Raw genomic sequence first — 20,454 nt, forward strand, 5'->3', positions numbered from 1 at the left:
AAAAGTAATTCTAAAATGACATTTATGACTCGGTCCACTTCAGAGTTCAGCATTTTAAAAATACTATCAATGTCACCTCAAACCCCAAATCATTAGTAAGTAAATTCTTGCCCTTTCTACCTCAAAATGTAACTTGTGTGAAACCTGTACAATTTAGGATGTAGAATTTTTCCACAACAAAATGCTGTGAAATATGACCATAATGCTGTGAAATAGGACCATAATCAAGTATGGGGAAACTCAGACACAGTCCATGTTACACTTCAACATTTTTATTTAAATAAAATAAAACAAAATGCAAGAGAACAAAAAATGCCCATTGCATCAGAATTTTGTGCAACTTTTCTCCTTGATGTCGTGCTTTCAGCCACAACTATTTGAAAGCAATTATAGAATTCTTTGTTCCACATCTTCAAGTCTGGTATCATTGGTTCTGCTATGAAGTTTCCATCTTGTATCCAAATTTTTCTAGTTCAGCCCTGCAATGAAAAAGAAAATACCCTTAGGTTTGCCTTCTGCTGAAGAGAACATCCAAGATCCACAATACATAGCATATAGTTCCCAGGTTCTATTCCATTCCTCCATAACTATCCCAACTCTTCTGCTTTTCATTAGTACATCATTGCTAAACAGTAGTTCATACTCCAAGGGCGGCATGGTGACACAGTAGTAGAGTTGTTGCCTTACAGCACCAGTAGACCCAGGTTCAACCCTGACTACGGGTTCTGCCTGTACGGAGTTTGTACGTTCTCTCCGTGATCGCGTGGATTTTCTCAGAGATCTTCGGTTTCCTCCCACGCTCCAAAGACGTGCAGGTTTGTAACTTAATTGGCTTGAATTCTGCTATCCTCATCCCGTCTGACCTGTATGTAGCCCAGACTCACTACCTCTTAAATGTCCATTGAAGTAGCCTGTAAAGCCACTCAGTTGGGCTACGTTTAAACAGAAAGTGAACAGAGATCACTGATCAACTGGTACTGACTAAGGCACCGAATTTGCATACTGCAAAATTCCCCTCAAATATCTCACAGCTGGGGGATAAATTGGCAGAACTGTCCTCCAGCCAGGAGAGGCAGTAGCCTGACAATTATACTTACAGAATCATACCGTACAATGTGCCAGACTGCTCCACCATAATGGTTGGGTTCATCTTGTCCCAGTAGCAGGGCAGATCACCAGAGTCGGCAGCACAGTGTTATATAGGTACGAGGTAGTAGCCTCATCATAGACTCCAAATCCCTTGACATAAGTTTATAAATTATAGGAGCAGAATTAGGCATTCAGTCCATCAAGTCTACTCCACCATTCAGTAATGGCTGATCAATCTCTCCCTCAATCCCATTCTCCTGCCTTCTCCATTATAACCCCGACATCTGTACTAATTAATCATCTGTCAATCTCCACCTTAAAGATATCCATTGACGTCCTCCACAGCCTTCTGTGGCAATGAATTCCAGTTTCACCACCCTCTGACTAAAGAAATTCCTCCTCATCTCCTATTTAAAGGTATCTTTGACCTCTCAGCATCAGGCTAAACATCATAGGTTGGAAATCTCTGCCCAATTACCTTCTTTGTTCTCCTGCCGCTGATGAATCAGAGCTTCCCTATGCTGTGCACCAGGGCTACTACTATAGATTGAATGAACACCTATTTTCCAGCAACTGGTGGTCCACCCAACCCTATAAACTGGAAAAAATTACAAGAGCTCAGTTGAAATGCACTATGTGGTCTGAATGTGTGGTGAGATCTATGCTAGTCACAATAGGACCTGCCAAAGAATAAATATGCAGGTCAATTGTACTAATTTAAAGAAGTATATATATTTATGTGTGTGCGCGTGCGGAATGGGCATCGTTGCTTTGAGAAACCAAAAAAAGTACCGAGCACTCTTTCCGGTCCCTCCGCCGTTAAAGAATCAACTATGCTCACGATCTTCTCTCTTAACTATTTTTGCAAAGACAATACAGTAAACCATTCTTTTAACAAGTCTCTTATAATAGATGTCGGAAATAGCAACGGACCTGTCAACTCCACTCGTAAGGTGCACCAGCGAGACCTTCTTCATCCATTTCACTTGAAGTTAGGGAAATCAAGATTTATACTGCTCGGTTGTAAGCTGCCCAAGCAAAATATGAGGTGCTTTCCTCCAATTTGTGTGGGGCCTCACTCTGCTTCAGTCCGCCTCTGCCTAGGCGATATTCCAGTTGTTAAACACTTTAACTCCCCTCCCATTCCCACACTGACATTTCTGGCCCAGGCCTCCTCCACTGTCAGAGGCCAAATGTAAATTGGAGAAACAGCACCTCATATTTCACTTGGGCATCTTACAATCCAGCGGTATGAATATTGATTTTTCTTAACTTCAAGTAACCCTTGCTTTCCATTTCTCTCCGTCCACACTCCACCCTAGTTCTCCGTATAGCTTCACTGATTAATTTTACTGAATGTATGCCTCCTGTATGTCACCTTCCTCATAGCTAACAATGAACCATTCCTATATTTCTTATATTTCATCGCCTGCTTTGATCTGTCGTTTTCACACCTTAATCTTCCATATCTCTAGACTCCCTCTATCCCGATTCTCAGTCTGAAGAAGGGTCTCGACCAGAAACATCTCCCATTCCTTCTTTTTAGAGATGCTGCCGGTCCTGCTGAGTTACTCCAGCATTTGTGTCTATCCTCAAGTTGAGACAGATATGGGCCAAATACAGGCAGCTGGGACTAGCGTTTATGGGATAAGTTGGCCGAAAGGCCTATTTCCATGCTGTAAGACTCTGACACTCCCTGAAAACTGAAGCTCTCTAATCCAGCCAGCATTCTGGTAAAATACCTCTCTAAGCCTCCACATTTTTCCAGTAATGGGGTGACCAGAACTGCACGCAATTATCCAAATGACTGCTAACCAAAGCTCTACAGAGTTCATTATGACTTCATACCTTGTATATTCAATGGCCCAAGCAATGATACAAGCCTATCATATGCCTTCTTTACAACTTTTTCAACTTGTTCCTCCCTGAGCTATTAACCTGGACTCCAAGATCCCTCTGCATATTAATGCTATTAAGGGACTTGCCATTAACTGTAAACTATCCCCTCACATTCAACGTCCTAAAGTTTAATACCTCACATTGCTCGGGTTAAACTCCATCTGCCATTTCTTCACTAATTTTTGCAGCTGATCTATATTCTGCTGTATCTTCTGACAAGAGATGAACCACCTCCACTTGATAGTCAGTGCCATTCCCAACTCCCCAGCCAACCATACTGACCAGAAACCCTACATGTTTTCCTCCTCTCCACCTCAAAAAACTGCACTGGTGACTCGCCCAGGCTACTCCCAAACCCACCACCTCAACCAACAAGGGCAGCAGATGCATTCAAACAGGTTCACCTCCAAGTCACGCCAGACCCGGGTTCGATCCTGACCTCAGCTGCTGTCCATGTGGAGTCTGTACATTCTCCCTGCAAACGCTTGGGTTTCTGTCGTGTGCCCCAGTTTCCTTCCATATCTCATAGAAGTGTGGGTTTATGGTTAATTGGCCTCTGAAATTTCCCTCCTGGTGCAGGGAATGGATGAGGTAAGATAACATGGAACTAGTGTGAAGGGGTGATCGATGGTCAGCGTGGACTCATGGGGCCGAAGGATCTGTTTCCATGCTGTACCTCTACACTAAAACAAAGAATTATAATGCAATTGTAGTTGCAATGCTACTTAGTTCAGCAATTAAAAAGTTTATGCATGAATACTACAGGTTTTAACCTTCTGGACCATCATTCTGTGTTTCAGCAACTCCTGTGGTCCGTCCGGCGGGTTTTGGGTTTCTGGTACAAATCTGATGAATTAACTAATTCTAGCCATGATGTAAAATTAAGCAATATCTGTACTAATCTGTAGTTAATTAACCAATACAACTTTTGCAGTATCAGTTGATAGTTTCAGACGTGTGGAAACTTCAAGAATAGGAGCAGTTAAGAGAATGTTTACATGGTTCAGGAGCGTCTAGATTTAAAAAGATCAGCTCTCCTGCCCAGAGGAAAATTATTAGGGGCAATATCTGCGGTCCTGCACAGGTCAGGGTGCTGGACCAGAATGTTTCAATCTGCAATGCACCTTTTTTCAAGCAATTCTTACGCAACTGGTGCCCCCATTCATTACCTTGTGGAATCTAGTTTTGTATACACACTATATTCCCTCCTTTGCATTTATTTCTCCTTAATAAAGGGAAACATGCTGTGTCCTAATTTGACTTGCCTTCAAGATAGAGGATGACTTGCTTCCAACAATTCAGAGTACTCTGACAAGGCCAATGTAAACCTTCAGACCCTGCCATAAGTAGGGAAAGAAAGTGCTCGACAGGTAGGCTGGAATTCATTCAAATAAATTTGGCAGATGGGATTTAAATTTGACTATTTAAATCCATATGAGAAAGATTAGAAAATTGGAGGCAGTAGGTGGCCATTTAGCTGCATGTGCCTGTTCCACTATTCAATGAAGGCTGATCTTTTATCTCAGAAGCACCTGCCTGCATTAACCTCATATCAATTGATTTCCTTTATATTTGCACAGAAATTCCAAAGAGAACAAGAAATTGCCATAAGAATATTCTTTAATTTCTAAATAAAATGTTGGAAATACACTAATATTTGTGTCTATAGAAGGAAACGATTATCTACAAAATTATATAAAATCAAAATGCTGAAAACATTCATGTGGGGCAGCATCTGGTGAAGAGTTAATGCTTCAGATTGACCAGAAAGTTTAGCTGCTGAATACATTTGTTTGCCAGTTGAACTCTTGCTTTTAAAGGACAGGAATACAAAACTGCTGGAATAAAACTGGTAGTTGAACTAAATTGAACACTTCTGTTCATTCCCACCACAAATTACCTAGACAAGACAAATCATTCTCTCTGAATCACAAAAGTCTAGACGTGAACCAACTTTAAAACAGAGAAACATTTACAGATGAAATTTTATAAACTGATCAAAAATAGGGAAATACTTTCAAAATGAAAAACTGAAAATTACACTGAAAAATTGAATTGTCTTAGGGGAAATGTAATGCAAAACCACAAATTATGCGCCGTTTTTATTGAAAAGTACTAAGGGAACAATGCATGCATTGTACTCTCTCTTTCACTTTTAGATCAAAATAGATAAACAGTTCTTTCACTTGACAGGAAATATTTCATCACTCCAACCTCAATCTCCAGAGACAAATCAATTTGGGTCTGAAGTTCAGGAAACAGCCATTCAGGATTATTACTGGCAGAAGAATCCAATCTGGGGTCTCTTGCTTTAAAAATCAACCCTTGCTGTGCTTTTCAGTAACTGTAATTTTTCCTTTATACTTACAAGAAAAGAAAAATACCAGTGAAATTGCAGAAGGTTTTGCACGCTGTTCAAATTATTTAATTGAAATAGCGAAATCAGCAGCTAATTCAACACCACCAGTTTTCTGTCCACTGAAAAAAAATTGATTTAACCCCAACCAGTTTCCATTAATACTGTTAACTCTACATGAATGTGATAAATGTTACTTCCAAGAAGCTTCCCGAACCCATTCTTCTGTACCCTGTATAAAAATACAAAACTTCTGGACGGGAATATTCAATACCATTTCAAAAACACTTAAAATTCAATTGGAGTCAGATTCAAAATTAATAATATTAGGAATGTCAGAGGGCTGCCCTAAGTTAGCGATATTCCAAAGACGCTTTCTTGACTACGGTTTAATAACTGCGAAAAAACGTATACTTAAATTCTGGAAAAAGATAACAGTCCCCACAGTGTAGTTGTGGATCACAGAAATGACCGAGACACTACATTTAGAAAAAATAAGGCTGGTTTTGTCTGACAAATTAGATATATTTTCCAAAATATGGTCTCCTTTCATTGAATTTCTTCAACAACAGAATGGTTGAACACAAATTCAAAACCGACTCTAGGGCCGGGTGAGCGGGCGTAGGGAAGGGTAGTGGGATATATGGCCGCTTTTTTTTCCACATCGTCGTTAGTTCAGGGTTTTTTCTTCTTTCTTTTTCGTATATCTTTTTCGAAATTCTTTCTTTTCTGTTTCCTTTCTTCTTCCTTTCCCTTCTTTCCTTTTTTTTCCGATTTACTTTCCGAGAATTATAACTACTATTAATTCTAATTCACACATGCACTGACTTCACTGCCCAACACCTCGGACTTCCATCTGTATATATGTATATATGTATGTAGCGCCGCAGAAATTGTGCACCTATCCCACCCCCCATCTCCTTCTGTTTTTTGTTTTTCTGTCTCTTGTTTTTTGTGCTAAATTGTATGTATGCACCGAGTACGAGCAGCTTTCAGTTTCACTGTACATGTATAGTGACAATAAATGGCATATCGATATCGCTATTAGTTTATAAAATGTTAAAACTGAAGCTGTACGAAAATTGTATAATTATGTCGATTACTTTCTCCTTGTACAATTGCTTCTAATAAAATTAATATTAAAAAAAAACTCTACATGAACTACAAAACTCCAGCTGATTAAAGGCAGTCCACATTAAAGCAAAGTTTGGTAGAACTCAGTGGGTCAGGCAGCACCTGTGGAGGGAACACACAGACGACATTTTGGGTTGTAACTCTTCATACGGGAGGGAGGACATAGCCTGGGACTTCGGGGAGTGAGGAGGGTTTGATTCGTACATGATTGGAGTAATTGGGGCAAAGGGATGCGAGATGGTGGGGGAAATGTGGCCGTACCTTTGGGGGGAGTGGGGAGAGAAAATGGGAAAATGGGGAGTTAGCAAGTATTACCTCAAACTGTAGGTTTCATTGTTCATACCACTGGATTAGAACATAGAACAGCACAGGAACAGGCCCTTCAGCCCACATGTGCTAAACATGCTAAGTTAAACTGATCACATCTGCCTGTACATGATTCATATACTTCTATTCCCTGCACTTCCATGTACCTATCTAAAAGCTTCTTAAACGCCACTATTGCACCTGCCTCCATCACTACCTGTATAAAATATCTGCCTTGCACATCTCCATTAAACTCCCCCCTCCAACCATAAAGCTATGCCCTTTAGTGTTGAACATTTCCACCCTGGAATAAATGTTCTGACTGTCTACCCGATATATGCTTCTCATAATTTTATACACTTCTATCAAGCCTCTCCTCAACCAACGTCTCAGACTAAAACCTCTCCCTGTAGAAACCCTTGAATCCAGACAGCATTCTGGAAAACCTCCTTTGCACCCTTTCCAAAGCCTCCACATCCTTCCTATAATGGGGCATTCAGAACCACATGCAATACTCCAAATGCAGCCTAACCAAAGTCTTATGGAGCTGCATCATGAAGGTTGTAAGCTACACAAGCGGAATATGAATAGCTGTTCCTCCAGTTTGTTTGTGGCCTCACTTGGGCGATGGAGGCAGCCCAGGACCAGAAGATTGGTATGGAATGGGAAGGGGAGCTAAAATGATTACTAAGTGGGAGATCCAACAGGCCTTGGTGGATAAAGGATGAGTATTCAATAAACGGGCACCTAGTCTACAACTTAGTCTTGCCAATGTAAAGGAGCTCACATCAGGAGCACCAAATGCAGTAGACAAGTTTTGAAGAGGTGCTTGTGAACCAGATGAAAGCACTGCTGGGGTCCACAGTTGGAAGTGAGAGAGGAGATGTAGGGACAGATGTTACATCTCCTCTGGTTGCAGGGGGAAGTACCAAGGGAGGAATGGGTGGGAAGGAATAAGTAAATCTAGGGGATGCAGAGGGAGTGTTCTCTATGGAAAGCAGAAGGAGTGAGGTTTAGAAGATGTGATATCATGGGATCATGTTGAAGATGTGGAATACCCACATGATAGAAATTCAACAGGAGTTTTATGTTGCAGGTGAAAATATGACTCTTTCTTAAGCAGTGCTCCCTTTAAAATCTTCTCCATTAAATAGGTATGCTGTCACCATAAAAAGTAAGAAGCAAACCCACAATCCCAATTGATAGATTTTCAATTTAGACACACTTCACTCGCAATAATAATTTTATATCAGGACAAAATAAGATAAAAATAAATTAATTTGCTCTGCAATTTAAATAACAAATATCACAGCACACAAGGCCATTCAGCTAACCAAGTTTGCCTTATTTATTTCCCCATTCTATTTTTCTGATACCTTCACCCACCACTGCAAACCTTAGCAGTATATCCAATATATTTAACTAACGTCTGTTCAAAGTGGTGCCGTTCCCACTTACATGTTGTAATATCTCTTATACAAATAGTAGATTATGATTATGAATAGTTCTATAAGAAAGTATTGTTCCTCAAAGCAACTTTCATTTGTATGGTGTATTCTCCTAGATATATAATAGACAATAGGTGCAGGAGTAGGCCATTTGGCCCTTTGTGCCAGCACCGCCATTCAATGTGATCATGGCTGATCATCCACAATCAGTACCCCGGTTCTGCCTTCTCTCCATATCCCTTAACTCCGCTATCCCTAAGAGCTCTATCTAACTCTCTCTTGAATGCATCCAGAGAACCAGCCTCCACCGCCCTCTAGGCAGAGAATTCCAGACTCACAACACTCTGTGTGAAAAAGTTTTTCCTCATCTCCGTTCTAAATGGCTTACCACTTATTCTTAAACTATGGTCCCTGGTTCATGTTCCTACCCTTTGTTTCCTGTCTGCCAACCAATTTTCTATCCATGTCAGCACCTTACACGCAATACCATGTGGACTACTTTTGCCCACTAATCTCCTTTGTGGGACCTTTAGTAGCCACTAGTACATCAGGGAGATTGTTTGTGTTCTCCTTAGTTAAGACGGATCCAAAGTACCTACATGTTCAACTCATCTGCCATTTCCTTGTTCCCCATAATAAATTCACCCATTTCAGTCTTCAAGGCTCAACTTTGGCCTTAACTAGTTTTTTCCTCTTCACACACCTAAAGAAGCTTTTACTATCCTCCTTTATATTCTTGGCTAGCTTACCTTCGTATCTCATCTTTTCTCCCCGTATTGCCTTTTTAGTTATCTTCTGGTGCTCTTTAAAAGTTACCCAATCCTCTGGCTTCCCGCTCATTTTTGCTATGTTATATTTCTTCTCTTTTATTTTTATATTCTCCCTATACAACACAGAACTCCAATATAACCTTATATAGCTTCAACGAGCAATATACCAATACATTTTCCTATGCATAAACACACGCGACTGATGACCAATTACTAAAAGTGTAGAGTGGGGGAATTTAGTTCAGCCATCGGTAGGAATCAACGTGGGCATGTACATAAGACATTTGATTTTAACATTATGATAACTCAATCGTATACATTGGTGTCCAGAAATCTGGGAACTTTAACCGGGAACAGCCAGTAGTGAATATTACCTTAATTGGTTAGAAAAGTCATCCTCCACATTGTCATCATCCCAATTGTCTTCCCAGACATGGGCATCCTCATCCTCGTCCAAACCTGTCCAGCCTGCAACAAAAAAAGACACAAAATGAGCTGCTTTATGTATTACTTTTAAATGAAAGCGGATGAGCAGATGAAACATGGAATTATCTAATAGTACCTAAAAGAGTGAAGTGAAAAAGAAAAGGTACCTTCAAAAAATCTATAGTCATTTGAAAAGGGTCAAACCAAAGAGAAAATATCACCAAAATACCCGTCTTTCTTTTTAAAAAAGGGAGTGATTGTAATATTATTTTACATAGCAGGGCTCGAAATTAATGGTTGCTTGGGTGCCAATGGTGAACTAAAGTGGAGCCGGGCAACCTAAAAGTCATGCCATTTTGCCCGGCTTGGCAAGCACCCGGGCCACCTATCGTTCAACTTCACACCCCCCCCCCCATCTATCTCTCTGTCACTCTCTGTCTCCGCCCGCCATCCGTCTCCGCCCCTGGTTCTCCGCCCGCTCCTCATTCGCCAGCACAGCCGACCACCTTGCACATGCACACTCCCACGGCCAGCAATCCTCCCCCTGCACACGCGAACAACCACGGCCAGCACATCATCTGCCGTGGTTGCGTGCATTTTGTGACATCATGTTAGTAAATCTCTTTCCTTTCTTAAATAACGTAGAGACATTAAATTTCTCATTCCTGTATTCTATCTTGTCATTGTTAGATGTCTGACCCGCTACCTGTCATCAACAAACATGTAAATAGGATTTAGACCTATCTATAATTGTGGACTGTGGGTCAGGAAATTGAGGATCCAGTTGCAGAGGGGGTGCTGACTCCACAGTCAAGGAATTTGGAATTGGGTTTGATTGGAATTATCGTGTTAACGGTGAAGCTATAGACTATAAACAAGAGTCTGACATAGATGTCCTTATTATCCATATTTTCTACGGATAAGTGAAGGGTCAGGGAGTTGGCACCTGCCATCGACCTGTTGCAATGCAGGGAGGGTATATCCCCTGAATGGTCACAATCTCAAAATAAGATGCTGTCATTCAAGAATGAGGGGAAAGAAAATGTCTTCACCCACCGAATAGCAAATCTTTATCAATAAGGAGTGCCTTTGTCGTTGCCATATACGTATTGATTTTGCATACTTTGTGTATGGTATACAAAACAAAGAATTTCTATCTATCCATCCACCTACCTATCCATCCTGAGAATATTGAAAATAGAGATGGATAGATATTTGAATAAGGGAATCAAGGAATAACGTTTGTACAGTCAGGATCTCATTGAATGGCTAAGCAGGTACAAAGGGCCATGGGGCAATTCCTGTGTATTTCATATCTTCTACATTTCAGCATTGAGACTTTAAGTTCCAAGGAGTCAACATCACAAAAAATTTCTTCTGGACTACTCATATTGAAGCAATGACCATGAAAGCACACAAATACTACTACTTCCTTAGAAAACTTAGGAAGTTTGGCATATCCCCAATAACTCTCACCAATTTCTACAGATGTGCCACAGAAAGCCATTTATCAGGATGCATCGCAACTTGGTATGGGAACAGCTGCATCCAAGACCACAAGAAATTGCAGCGAATTATGGACGCAGCCCAGACCATCGCAAAAACCAACTTCCCTTCCATTGACTCAATTTATACCTCATGCTGCCTCGGCAAGGCCATTGGCATAATCAAGGATATCGCACCCTGGCCACTCCGGGATGGTAGTAGAAATGGGTGCACAGCGAGTTGGGAGAGGCACAGGAAAGAGAGGGGGAGAAAAGGGGGAAGGTATTACCCAAGATTGGAGAATTTAATATTCACACCGTTGGGCAATAGTCCACCCAAGTGGAATGTGAGGGGTTGTTCTCCAGTTAATGTGTGGCAGTGGAGGCAAAGGACAGAAAGGTTGGTATGGGAATGAGAGGGAGAGTTAAAATGGTTAGCAGTTAGGAGATCCAGCAGGCCAAGCCAGACAGAGGAAAGTGATCAGCGAAATGGTCATCATGTCTAAGCTTGGTCTCAAATGTAAAAGAAACCTCATCAGTAGCACCAAATGTACCAATTTGGCGAGATTCCTTCAATATTAATGATGGCACCAAAATATTTCAAAGTGTTTGAATCAAGACTCCATAAACTGAATGTGTCGAAGGACCTTTATCCATGTCGTGTTAAATGCATTGGGAACAGAAATGGGAATAGAAGTTGAAATAGTACAGGTGCACAACTTTTTATCCGGTGTTCCGGAAACCGGAAAACTCCGAAAACCGGCCATTTTTTCCAGATGTCGTCTGCGCACCAAAGCTCGCGTTTGGCGCCAAACTTGACCCGAAACGACCCACGATCAACCCAGGTCTGTACTGCTGTAGCGGCTGCCTCCTCCCCGGAGACCGGGAGACGCTTAAACATCTGTAAATCATTGCTTAAATGTTAGTCAGTTAGTTTGGAGGGCTTTTATGTGAAGGGGGGGGTGAAGGGGTAAACTTTAATTCTTAGTCCCCTACCTGGTCGTAGAGGCGGGGAGCGGCCAATGCCTTACCGGGTCGCCGTGCAGTAAACTCCGCAGCGCTGTGGCCGGTGGGGCTGCGGGCGGCGCCGGTTGTAGCTCCGACCCCGGCAACTCTACCCCTGGCTGCGAGGCGCTCCAAATCCAGTGCGGCCCGTGGCCGGACACCCCCCACCCCAGCTCCGCGAATGTCGGGAGTCGGCGGCGTCGCAGCGCTGGGATACCAGTGGGGAGCGGGCAATGCCTTACCGGGTCGCCGTGCGGCAAGCTCCGGAGCGCTGTGGCCGCCGACTCCCAACGTTCGCGGAGCGTCGCTGGATTTGGAGCCGCGCAGCCAGGGGTAGAGTTGCCGGGGTCGGAGCTCCAACCGGCGCCGCCCGCGGCCGGACGGAGCCCCCAGCTCCGCGAGGTTGGGAGTCTCCGACCAGGTAGGGGACTAAGAATTAAAGTTTCCCCCTTCACCCCTACTCCACCACCACATAAAATCCTTCCAAACTAACTGACTGACATTTATGCAATGATTCTCCCGGTCTCCGGGGACGAGGCAGCTGCTCCAGACTTTTCAAGCCGCCCACGCTACCTACCTAATCTACGCTAAAAATCTTCCATTCGGAAATCCAAAAATGTCCGAAATCCGACAAGTGGCTGGTCCCAAGGCTTTCGGATAAAAGGTTGTGCACCTGTATATCCAAGACATTTCGGAGAAGATTTGATTTATAAGGAGTTTGGATAACCTAGGATTTTTTTTCCCCTCAAGGATTAGAGGCTAATAAAAACCATAAGGAACATAGATAAGGAGAATACCAGGGCTCGAAATTAACGGTTGCCCGGGTGCCATTGACCACACAAAGTGCCGCCGGGCAACCTAAACGCCGACTCATTTTGCCCGGCTTGGCACTGCATATACTGAATTATAACGAAGTTAGACACAAAAAACTGGAGTAACTCAGCGGGTCAGGCAGCATCTCAGGAGAAAAGGAACGTGACGTTTCGTGTTGGCTGTATTGCGGGGCAAAGATACTAGGTGCGTGGTGACGAAGGGTCGGAGTGAATGACGGGCCCCGCACAACAGCAGCAGCGACCGCGGCTCCATCTCCTCCTCCTCCCGCACCCTGCCCGCCCTGATAGCAGCCGCTGCGTACCACTCTGCCAACGGCGCTTTCAAAACAAACCCTCTCGCACGCAGAGGCCGGGAGGAGGGAGGGAGGGGGAGGCCTACTTCTGCCGTCTGAAGCAGCTGCACCAAAGATCCTATAGCTATAGGATCTTTGGACTATACAGCTCGGCCCCACACCTTGCTGTTGGCTGGTGGAGGAGGGGTGGCGGTGGCGAAGAGATCCCAACCACCTCCCCCTTTGGCGGCGGCGGTGGACAGGGACGGCCAAGGCAGCGGGGCGATGTTGTCCGAGGAGCGCTGACCTTCATTCCTCCCCACCTCCCCTCTCTCACTCGTATGCCCCCCTCCACCCACCCCTTATCCTGAGACCCCTCCTCTCCATCCCGCACTGATCCACATTCCAGCCTCTATTCAGTTCTCACTGACATCCTCTATGCTCCCCTCCCCATCTACCCCCCACCTATTCATCCTGCGCTGATCACCATCCACCTCGCATTGATTCTTCTGCCACCCTCCCATCCATCCTAAACTGATCCCCCAATTCATCCTGCACCGATCCCCCCATCCATCTTGAAGTGATCTACCCATTCATCTTTTACTGATCCCCCACAGACCCTCTGATCCACAGTGTACTGACCGCCCCCCCCCCCCTCCCCCATTCATCCTGTACTGATCCCCAACAGGGAAAAAAAGCTGTGAGAGCCCTGAATACCCCCATTGGGTAGTAGAGGTAAACTAGAGTACATACATTTATGTTGTGAGTGGAATTACTTAAAGGGACCTGAGGGGCAACTTTTTCCAAAGGATGGTGCATATAATGGAGTAAGTTGACAGAAGAAGTGGTAGAGATGCATACAAAGACATTTAGAGAGGTATGTGTATAGGAAAGTTTTGGAGGGATATGGGTCTTATGCAGGCAAGTGGGAATATCTCAGTAAGGCAACTTGGTCAGCATGGATGAGATGCGTGAAGTGGGGCGTTTCCGTTCTGTATAGCACTATGACAATAAACAAAGCTTCACTAAAGATAGACACAAAGTGCTGGAGTAACTCAGTGGGTCAGGCAGCATCTCCGGAGAAAAGGGATGTAACATTTCGGTTCGGGACCCTTTTTCAAACTGCCATGGCTTCACTTCATTATTAGTCTAATAGAACAGAAAATTCATAACCTAATGTGCTGTATAAAAGATTGAGATTTGAAATTCAATATTTAGGAGGTAAATTTAGGTAAATTTTGCAATAAGCTGCTAATATTTTTAATAAATTGACTTCAATCTAGATTTATGAATATGGTCTGTTAAATTAACATGCTAACATGAAAAATATTATGTTAATATTAACAGCACAAATTAATACTATAAGTAATCACGGGGAATAAAGCTGCTTATGAAGCAAGATACTGGTTATTTCACTGCAGTGCTGCTATAGAATTTTTTGCTTGATTTGAGAAAAATTAGTTTCCGTTAAATACCTGACTAAATACCAGTCTAATTCTTTGCTTGGGGCAAACTGGTTAGATATTGAAATTTTAATAACCATTTGGCAATCATTATACTAATTTACTGCTCAGAAAAACACATTTACTTTTGATTAATTTTACTTCTCAATTAGAGAAAACCAAGAAAATGCAACGCGTTTTGTTTTTTTAATTCCTTGCTTCCAAATTAGAGGTTACAACACCAACACACCACAGTGTTGGTAGTTACCGATGCTGATGAGTCGCAGAACAGCAAACAATTCAAACTTAAGTGTAAATTACAATCATGTACAATTCAAACTACACTGATTTTTAATTTTAGAAATGTTACCAGCCAAAGATGGGAAGCAGCACAAGCTATTTGTAAAGGAGCTTCTCCCACTTAGTGTCATCGGCAAACAAAAATTGATCTGAATTAAAAAAAATTAAGTGTACAATGGAATAAATTCCAGAACAATGTAAGCTGTAAATGGATGTAAAACATTCTTAACAATAACAAGCTTATTACATGGCACATTTCTTAGGACATGAAAAAAGGTGTTCAGATTATTTTTGATTTTCACAATGTTGGCAAATGCAGCAACCAACTTGCGCACAACAGGACCCCATAGCAGCAGGGAAATAAACGGCAAGTTAAATGTGTTGTGATGGTGTTTATTAGGCATCAGCTGTGCCTCAGTTGGTAACCAGAATGTGAAGGCCCTGGGTTCAAGTCTCAGAATCACAATTGTTAATACACAGGTGGTGGTTACTCAGCCCGTCCAGTCCATGCTGCTTCTTGGTAGAGTAATGAACTCAGTCAAATTATTATATTTTTCCCTTGGCCATTTAAACTATTTTCCCTCAACTGCTTATTCAATTTCTTTTAAAAGGCCCAACTAATTCTGCATCTACCACAATTACAAAGTGAATCCCAGACCACCACTCAAAATTTTCTTCATATTTCTCACCCATATCTTATGTCTTTTACTTTTCAATCCATGTCTCTTGGTCCTTGAAACGTCTATTTATCCTGACAATGGAAGCAACTAATTACCTTCTTTAAATCTGTAATGATTTCTTACACCAATCAAACTGTTTCTTCCAACAAGAACAACTCTCCTCAAACACTAACAGAAATCCCTTATGGTTCCTTTCGGTCCCTTTGCCAGGTCTCTCATCTTTCCCAAGCGACGTGACCAGAAGTAAATGCAATTCTCCAAGATCCCCTATACTTTAATTATTTTTTTCAAAAGGCACATCTACTTACAAAAAATTCAGCTCACAAGTCGTTCTGTTCCTGCACTGTGTGGGAGCTTGCATGTATGTATGTATGCATGTGAACTTCACACTTCCGGTTCAAATGTCACCTGCCATCGGTTAGCCAACCTTTGCCCAGATAGCCAGCATGGAGTGGTCTTCGGATTTTGAAATTTTGCGAAAGCAGTGGCCGTTACACTGACCTCTTCGAGATCTGAGGAAACACCACTGCCTCCCCATTTTGTGTTCCCCGTGTGGAAAAAAAACAAAATTCTTAGATAGAACATAAAAGTGCTGTAATAATTCAGCAGGTCAGGCAGCATCATTGAAGGACATGTGTAAATGATGTTTCAAGTCAGGACCATTCTTCAGACCTCCATATCTTCCAGAGATGCTGTTTGACCCACCAATTTACTCCAGCACTTTGTGTTGTACATAGGATTCCTGCATCTGTGTTCCTAGTGTCTCCAAAATTCTCAGATGTCCCACAGGACATGATCCCAAACATACTGCTAAAGCAACAAAGGAGTTTTTCAAAGCTAAAAAATGGTCAATTCTTGAGTGGCCGTCAATCACCCGATCTGGACCCAATTGAACATGCCTTTTATATGCTGAAGAGAAAACTGAATGGTACTATCCCCCAAAACCAGCATAAGTTAAAGATGGTTGCAATACAGGCCTGGCAGAGCATCACCAGAGAAGACACCCAGCAACTGGTAATGTCCATGAATCACAGACTTCAAGTAGTCATAGAATGCAAAGGATATGCAACAAAATACTAAACATGGCTATTTAATTTTGATGAAATTGCTGTGTCCCAAACATTATTTTGACCTGAAATGGGGGGACTATGTATAAACACTGCTGTAATATCTATAGGGTGAAACCAAAATGTATAAAAATGGTCTTTATTAAAATCTGACAATGTGCATTTTAACCACGTGTGATTTTCTTTCTATTACAAATCTCAAATTGTGGAGTACAGAGGCAAATAAATAAATGATGGTTCTTTGTCCCAAACATTATGGAGGGCACTGTAGTTCCTTGAAATTGGCATCACATAGATAAGGTGGTCAGAAGTGCAGAGAAGATTGACAAGGATAGACACAAAATGTTGGAGTAACTCAGCAGGACAGGCAGCATGAGCTGTAGGGAGAGCTGTATTCCTAGGAGGATGAGAGGTATCGTATATAGAGAAGTGCACAGGATCATAAGGGGAATACATAGTGTTGATGCACAGAATCTTTTATCCAGAGGAGGGGAATCAAGAACCAGTGGACATAGGTTTAAGGTGACAGGGGAAATATTTAATAGGAATCTGAGGGACAACTTTTCTCCACACAGAGAATGGTGGGTATATGACACAAGCTGCCAGAGGAAAAGTTGTGGCAGGCACTATAACAACTTTTAAAAGACATTTAGACAGGTCCATGGATAGGAAATGTTTGGAGGAATATGGGCCAAATGTAGTCTGACCAGTGCCATATAAAATATCTGCATTAAATCCCTGTTTACATATTTTCTACCCCTCTCTAATGCTAACTTTGCATTTGCCTTCCTTACTACTGATTTAATTTGCAAATTAACTCTTTGGGAATCCTACACCAGCACTCATTGGCACCTTTGATTTCTGAATTTTCCCCTGCCTTTAGAAAATAGTCTACGCCGTTATTCCTACGGCCAAAATGCATGACTCCAATTTGCTATAGGGTGGTTGCACGAAAGGTCACTGGCTCATACGCACGGAGCCGTTAAATCCAACTGGAAGACATCCGTCACTTCCGGTATATGTTATTAATGCTAGAAAAGCGTACTTTCCTACCTGTTAAAAACTGCCAAAATGTTGAATTTTTGCACTGAAAAAAATTGTGGGAGTCAGGGTAAGTGTGAAAGACATGTACCAAACTTCAGAATTCCAAACGTGAAGCGAAATGAAGGTATAGAGAAGCGAGAACTGAAGGGACTACAGCAGCTAAAGTGCTTGGTAAACATTGAAAATATTGGGAATTATCGCGTTTGCTCACTGCATTTCATCAAGTAAGGCATTATTTGTGTTTTTTCTTGATTCCTTTTCTACAGATGCGTTTTCATTTTGTATGTAAAAACCCACGAGAACCATGGGCAATTTAAAAAAATTACAGCCAGATTTATCACTTCTGAAACTTTTTAGATGCCAAAGGAATCAAGAAAAAACACAAATAATTCCTTAGTTGACGAAATGCAGTGAGCAAACGACCAATGTTCGCCAAGCACTCTGGCCGTTGTTGTCGCTTCAGCTCTTGTTTCTATCAACCGTCATTTCTCCTCACTTTTGGAATTCTGAAGTAGGCTAAATGTCTCACACGCTTATCCCGATTTCCATAATTATTTACAGCGCAAAAATTGACAATTTCAGCGGGTTTTAACGGGCCCGCCACGCTGGAAACAATGGTAAGTGTCTACCTGCAGTTCATCGCGTGTAATCCATTTGGAGTAGCGTAGCAACAGTATGGATCATTGGTCATGATCCGACTGCCGTGAAACCTCCCTATGCTGTATTCAATCTGCTACTTCTTTACCCACTCTCTCAACGTGTCCAAGTCCTTCTGCTCACTCTATACTACTTGCCCCTCCGTCTATCTTTGAATCATCTGCAAACGTGGCCAGAAAGCTATCAATTCCATCATCCAAATCATTGATATACAACGTGAGTAGCAGCCCTAACACCGACCTCTGCATAACACCACTGGTCAGTGGCAGCCAACCAGAAAACAAATGTTGCCTTCTGCCATTCAGTGCCCTCTAATACCATGGGCTCTCAGCTTGTTTAACAGTCTCACATATAGCATCGTATTTCAGAGGCTTTCTGAAACATAGAAAATAGGTGCAGGAATAGGCCATTCGGCCCTTCGTGCCTGCACCGCCATTCGATATGATCATGGCTGATCATCCAACTCAGTATCCCATCCCTGCCTTCTCTCCATACCCCTTGATCCCTTTAGCCACAAGGGCCACATCTCTCTTAAGTATAGGGTGATTTCACGAAAGGTCACTGGGTCATAGGTCTTCACGCATGGAGCCGCAAAATCCAACTGGGGTACAAACGTCACTTCCAGTACATGTTATTGATGCTAGAAACGCATACTTTCAAACCTGTTAAAAACCGCAAAAACGGTTAGTTCTTGCGCTATAAATAACTGTGCAAGTCAGGGTGACCGTGAGGCACAGCTATCCTGCTTTAGAGTTCTAAAGATTAAGGAAAATGAAGGTAAAGAGAAGAGGGAGCGGAAGGGAAAATAACAGCGGAAATTGTTGACCGTGCAGATATAAAGATAGAAAATATCGGCAATTATCGCGTTTGCTCACTGCATTTCATCAAAACTAAGGCGTTATTTATGTTTTGTGTGTAAAACTTATGTTCTCTGTGTAAAAAATGATTTTTCCTTCTCGGTCATAAAATACTTCCCTCTTATCCTTAAACTGTGACCCCTAGTTCTGGACTTCCCCAACATCGGGAATAATCTTCCTGCATCTAGTCTGTCCAACCCCTTAAGAATTTTGTAAGTTTGTAAACATCCACTCACTTTTGTCTATCTGCTATTTCTTCCTCAAGGAATCCCAACAGATTTGTCAGGCAAGATCTCCCCTTCACAACACCATGCTGACTTTGGCCTATTTTATTACTGTCTGCATTCTGTGCTTCGCTGCACTATCCTGATGAAAACTTGAACTTCCATTAGCTTTCGGTTACTTAATTCGCTATATTTCTGTTGTTTCAGATTTTCAGCACTTTAATTTTTTTCCCATATTCTCTGCACCCGCCACTGTTTACTTACACGAGGGACTTGCGTCCAAAACACGAAAATAAAACGTTAATCCACAGTTCACTTAATAATTCAATTAGACTTAGAATCCACCTCATCATCTCTACAACTCTGGATCCTTCACGACAAACTTGTATTCCACAGCACATTGACCCAAACTCCTTCGGCTCCTTGCACATGATTCTTAACCTTCACCCTAACTGTACCCGAGTGGTGCAGACTGGAGGAAGGTGCTCGGCTCAGGCCCAGGCTCCAGCTCAGGTCCAGGTACACACTGTGGGCCAGGCTCAGCCTCACTCAGGTCCAAGTACACATGACTCAGGCCCAGGCTCAGCCTCACTCGGGCCCGGGCTCAGCCTCACTCAGGCCCGGGCTATGAGTTACTCGGGCCCGGGCTCAGCCTCACTCGGGCCCGGGCTCAGCCTCACTCGGCCCCGGGCTCAGCCTCACTCAGGCCCGGGCTGTGAGTTACTCAGGCCCGGGCTCAGCCTCACTCGGGCCCGGGCTCAGCCTCACTCAGGCCCCGGTGAGGTCGGGGAGAGGTACGGCCCAGTGGGAGAGCGGTGAACCGCCCACAGTGAATCGTCCTCACCTTCCGCCGGGAACTCCTCGAACTCGTCGTCCTCCTCCAGCAAACCCAGGTCTACGGGCGGCTTCTTGTCCGACATGACAACGGCAAACACTGGCCGCGAGCGAGTCACTGACGGGCTGCGCGCATGCGTCGCCGTGCGAGGGGGGCGTGGCTATAGCGCGACGTCGCCCTGTGCTCCGGGCCAGGGGCAGAAATCCCCGGGGGGGAGGGGGTGGGCGACAGTGGACAGGGACAGTTGGGGTGGGGGACCAGGGGGGGGGGACAGGGGACACGACACGCCCCCACCCGCCCCCTGTTTTGAGAGGTGGGGGACGATC

General features: G+C 43.2%; 1 protein-coding gene across 1 annotated transcript; it reads right to left on the reverse strand.

Annotated features, from left to right (window-relative positions):
• Window positions 1–256: 256 nt before the first annotated feature.
• Window positions 257–20,296, reverse strand: sem1 (SEM1 26S proteasome subunit). Its single transcript, XM_055662456.1, has 3 exons — window positions 20,138–20,296; window positions 9,377–9,470; window positions 257–479 (listed from the first exon to the last, which is right to left on the reverse strand). Exons 1-3 carry the CDS (start codon window positions 20,211–20,213, stop codon window positions 437–439), a joined length of 213 nt encoding a protein of 70 aa, XP_055518431.1. The 5' UTR covers window positions 20,214–20,296; the 3' UTR covers window positions 257–436.
• Window positions 20,297–20,454: the final 158 nt, after the last annotated feature.

Source organism: Leucoraja erinacea, chromosome 2 (assembly GCF_028641065.1).
Source record: "Leucoraja erinacea ecotype New England chromosome 2, Leri_hhj_1, whole genome shotgun sequence".
NCBI lineage: Eukaryota > Metazoa > Chordata > Chondrichthyes > Rajiformes > Rajidae > Leucoraja > Leucoraja erinaceus.

Excerpts from the sequence above, each read along its gene's own strand:
- sem1 (XM_055662456.1), bottom strand. The coding sequence starts at position 20,213 with ATGTCGGACAAGAAGCCGCCCGTAGACCTGGGTTTGCTGGAGGAGGAC. Across the intron at positions 9,471-20,137 it reads CGAGGAGTTCCCGGCGGAAG|GCTGGACAGGTTTGGACGAG; the intron begins GTGAGGACGATT and ends TTTTTGTTGCAG. Across the intron at positions 480-9,376 it reads GACTTTTCTAACCAATTAAG|GGCTGAACTAGAAAAATTTG; the intron begins GTAATATTCACT and ends TTTTCATTGCAG.